This window comes from Perna viridis, chromosome 5 (genome assembly GCF_037379345.1).
Source record: "Perna viridis isolate PV_CMFRI_1.1 ecotype Kerala chromosome 5, ASM3737934v1, whole genome shotgun sequence".
In the NCBI taxonomy this organism is placed as follows: domain Eukaryota; kingdom Metazoa; phylum Mollusca; class Bivalvia; order Mytilida; family Mytilidae; genus Perna; species Perna viridis.
The window spans coordinates 4,336,855-4,340,336 of NC_142449.1; the positions used below are offsets into that span (position 1 = coordinate 4,336,855).

At 34.9% G+C, this 3,482-nt stretch overlaps 1 protein-coding gene across 1 annotated transcript; it reads left to right on the plus strand.

Annotated features, from left to right (window-relative positions):
- The first annotated feature begins 324 nt into the window (after nucleotides 1–324).
- Nucleotides 325–3,482, plus strand: LOC148615668 (uncharacterized). Its single transcript, XM_088582144.1, has 2 exons — nucleotides 325–443; nucleotides 1,276–3,482. The coding sequence occupies exon 2, from the start codon at nucleotides 1,286–1,288 to the stop codon at nucleotides 2,999–3,001; it is 1,716 nt and encodes a 571-aa protein (XP_088438270.1). The 5' UTR covers nucleotides 325–443; nucleotides 1,276–1,285; the 3' UTR covers nucleotides 3,002–3,482.

Genomic DNA, 3,482 nt, shown 5'->3' on the forward strand with positions numbered 1-3,482 from the left:
GGCCTGTTTATGTTGTGTACATGTTAATATTTTGTGCAAGCTATCAACATTTACAATCTGGATTGTACAATTAAACACGTATACGGTTCTCTGGCCGAAAGCAGAAACATATAATTCATTTTTAAAAATTACAGGTCCAAAGTAACAATAAATTCTGTTTCTTGTTTTTCTACCTTTTCTGAACACAGGCCTCTCTCCAATAATAATTAGTAGATTTGATATTAGAGGAATACATGCAATCAATAAACTTTTCATATATTCTTTAATATAAAGAGAGGGACTTGCAGCAAGTCTAGGTATATTTTCTTTTATTACTGACCAAGGGGAGGTAATTCATAAATGGTAATGATCATGTGTTCTAATGTTGACCTTTTCGATACAGATACACAATAGTTGTTTTTGTTTTTAACTCCAACAATTTGTCCCGAGACCCGTATTTTAAGGTGAGTTTTGGTAGCTTATCTATGTATTACTTTAAAACAATACGATACTGCTAGTATTTGCTTTGTATTTATCAAGTTTTGTTTTGTTTGAAATTTAGGAAGTAAATTAAAGCGAAGCCCGAACATTTGACATATTCGACGCAATACTATTCCTACTAATATTTCTAGAATTGTGAGTGGAAAAGATTCTGGATTAAGCCCATGTGTAGATAAACAGTATAGAGATGTGCTTTCCGACCACGTGCGCTACATCACCTAAGAAGAAAATGAGCCAATACCTATTAATGCATTTATTATTCATTTCTTAGATTTAAGTTACATGTATATAAGATGTATCCTTCAGGGGTGAAAGATAATCTGTCATTACAAGAGAAATGAGAATTAGATAAGTTTAGATTTAGATATACATGTTAAGTGAACAGATGTAAGAAATTCACAAATTTATCGTATACAAAGAAGTACAACTCAGTTTCTTTTTAAGTTAATATTGAAATGTTGATACCATTTGATTTTAGTGGGGACTATGATCAAATTTTGTGACCTGGAGTTTTTTTTTCCGTATAATTTCTGACCTGACTGTTATTTTTTAACTTGTCCTGTATTTTTTTTCAAACTAAACCCGTTTTTTTCCTATCACTTACAACCTGCATTTTTATTTTACCCAACTGGTCATCCTTGATTTATTTACTCCACATCACTGTCCTACCTTTTTATTTCAAATTTGACCTAAGCCCCTCCCCAATGAAAAAATTATAATGTTATCTCACCCCTCTCTTCCAAATTTATATTGATATACTGGTATCTAGTAAGAATATAATATTTTGTGTTACAGGATCTAGAAGATGACAGATAAAAAGAACAGCTGTTGTGAACTTTGCAAAATTTCAAGCAAACAGTACGACGGAACATTCTTCTGTCTTGAGTGTGCTTTGTTCTTGTGTGAACAATGTCGGAAGTCTCATGGCAATATCCCTGTTTTCAAAGACCATCGGTTGGCTTCAAAAATAGAATATGAACGACTAAAATCGTACTTCTCTTTACAAGACTGTGAAAAGCACAACAGAAAGTATGAATTCTTATGCCAGTTCCATAATACCATGACATGTTTAAAATGTATTCTTCTGGAACACAATAAATGCGAATTAAGAAATCTGAAACAATATCCAGAAAATTTGAAGACTCTTGAATTCGGCAACATTGAACAGTTAGCAGCTGATACTCTGAAGACAGTAAAGAATGATATGAAGCTTTGCACAGATACAATGGAGAGTTTGGGGGGTGACGAAGATACAATTAAAGACAAATTCAGCATGATGCGCCAGGCTCTGAATGAACATCTTGACAAGTTAGAAGATAGGATTTTAGAAGAGATCAAATCAAAACAAAAACTAAGAGAGGATGTCACCGATTTCCAGAAAGAGTTAGAACAGAAACAAAAGAAGTTAAAACAGTTGCAGAACGACATCGAAGTAATAAAAAAATTTGCATGTGACACAGAATTTTCAATCAACTTGAGAGAAATTAATGAAACAATTAAGAAAATACGAGATGAATTGTGTTCTTCAAAAGTGGCAAATGATTTCCTGTTTTCTGATACTCATTCGCTTTCAGATATAAACGAACAATTAGAAACACTAGAATCCACGGTAGAAGAAATCGGAGAAGTGGTTGATTTTAAGTTAGGACAACACTACCATGCAACAGAGTCTGAATCAGAAGATGAAAGTACTCAAGTTAATGACCGGGAAGAGTCCAGTAGTATACAACTGACGCATGTTTGTGACGTAAACATTAAAAAAGGGAAAAACGCAATGAATATAACAGGGTGCGCAATATTGCCTGATGATAGACTCATATTCTCAGACTACGGAAACAAGCGGTTAGTGGTCCATAAGCCTGATGGTGCCTTTTTCCTCTCCATTCGACTAAGCGAGTCGCCATATGATATATCTGTCCTAGACCAAAACACAGTAATTGTATCTTACAATACAAAGAGGAGATATCTTTTAGATGCTGTGTATATAGAGCCATTGGAGATTGATACAATTTACTCGGAGAGTTCACCTCATAACTGCTGGGGAGTCTCCTGTAGCTCCGGCTTAATCTACGTAGTATTTTACCCGGAAGGTATCCGGCAACTGAATCGACGCGGTGAAGTCATGAAGACCATACCAATAAGCGTCCATCACGTGTACCACATCAATGCATTTCAGGACAGAATTTACTACACTGTCCGCAAGAACAATGCTGTATGCTGCTGTGATATGAATGGAATACTGTTATGGGAATTTCAAGACTCAGAACTTCAGTGCAACCCGAAATGTTCACCAGGACTGACAATCGACAACGAAGGGAACGTGTTTGTCGTCGGTGTCGATGAGAACGTTATACTTCATATCAGTCAGGATGGAAACCATTCCTCGACCGTGCTTGACAAATCAAATAACCTGGACATGCCAACAGCAGTCTGCTTCCATACATTTTCTAGACGATTGTTGATTACAAACAGAGAGAATGGACGAGCTGTTATTTTTTCCGCTACACCATCACCCAATTAATTAGCGAGCATGTTACATTTTATATGTGCCAAAATCACACGGATGGACTTCCAAATTGAATTTAAAGTTGACAATTCAGTCATTTCTCTCCTCCCCATTGTAGTTTTAGTAACGATTGCGGATAATGAACGATTCTTTCCATCCATATGTTCTCCACAATACCGCAATACTTTATAGTAATCAAAAGGGATTCCATGACATTTAAGATCAGTCGGTTTTGAAGACAAATCTATTTGTTTAAACTGAGCAAAATACAAAGTTTGAATTTAGGGTTTTAATTCATAGTGGCCCCGATGCCCGTCGTCCTCTATAATTGAAGATGAAATAATTGATTTTCTAAAATTTTTACAATTTTCATTCATCGCGCCTTTCCTTATTTATTATTCATCACTTATCGGTAATTATATTTTCAAATATTGATTATGCATGTTTCACATTGAAATATATAATAAAATGTACAGGTAGCTAGTTAATAGAAAAA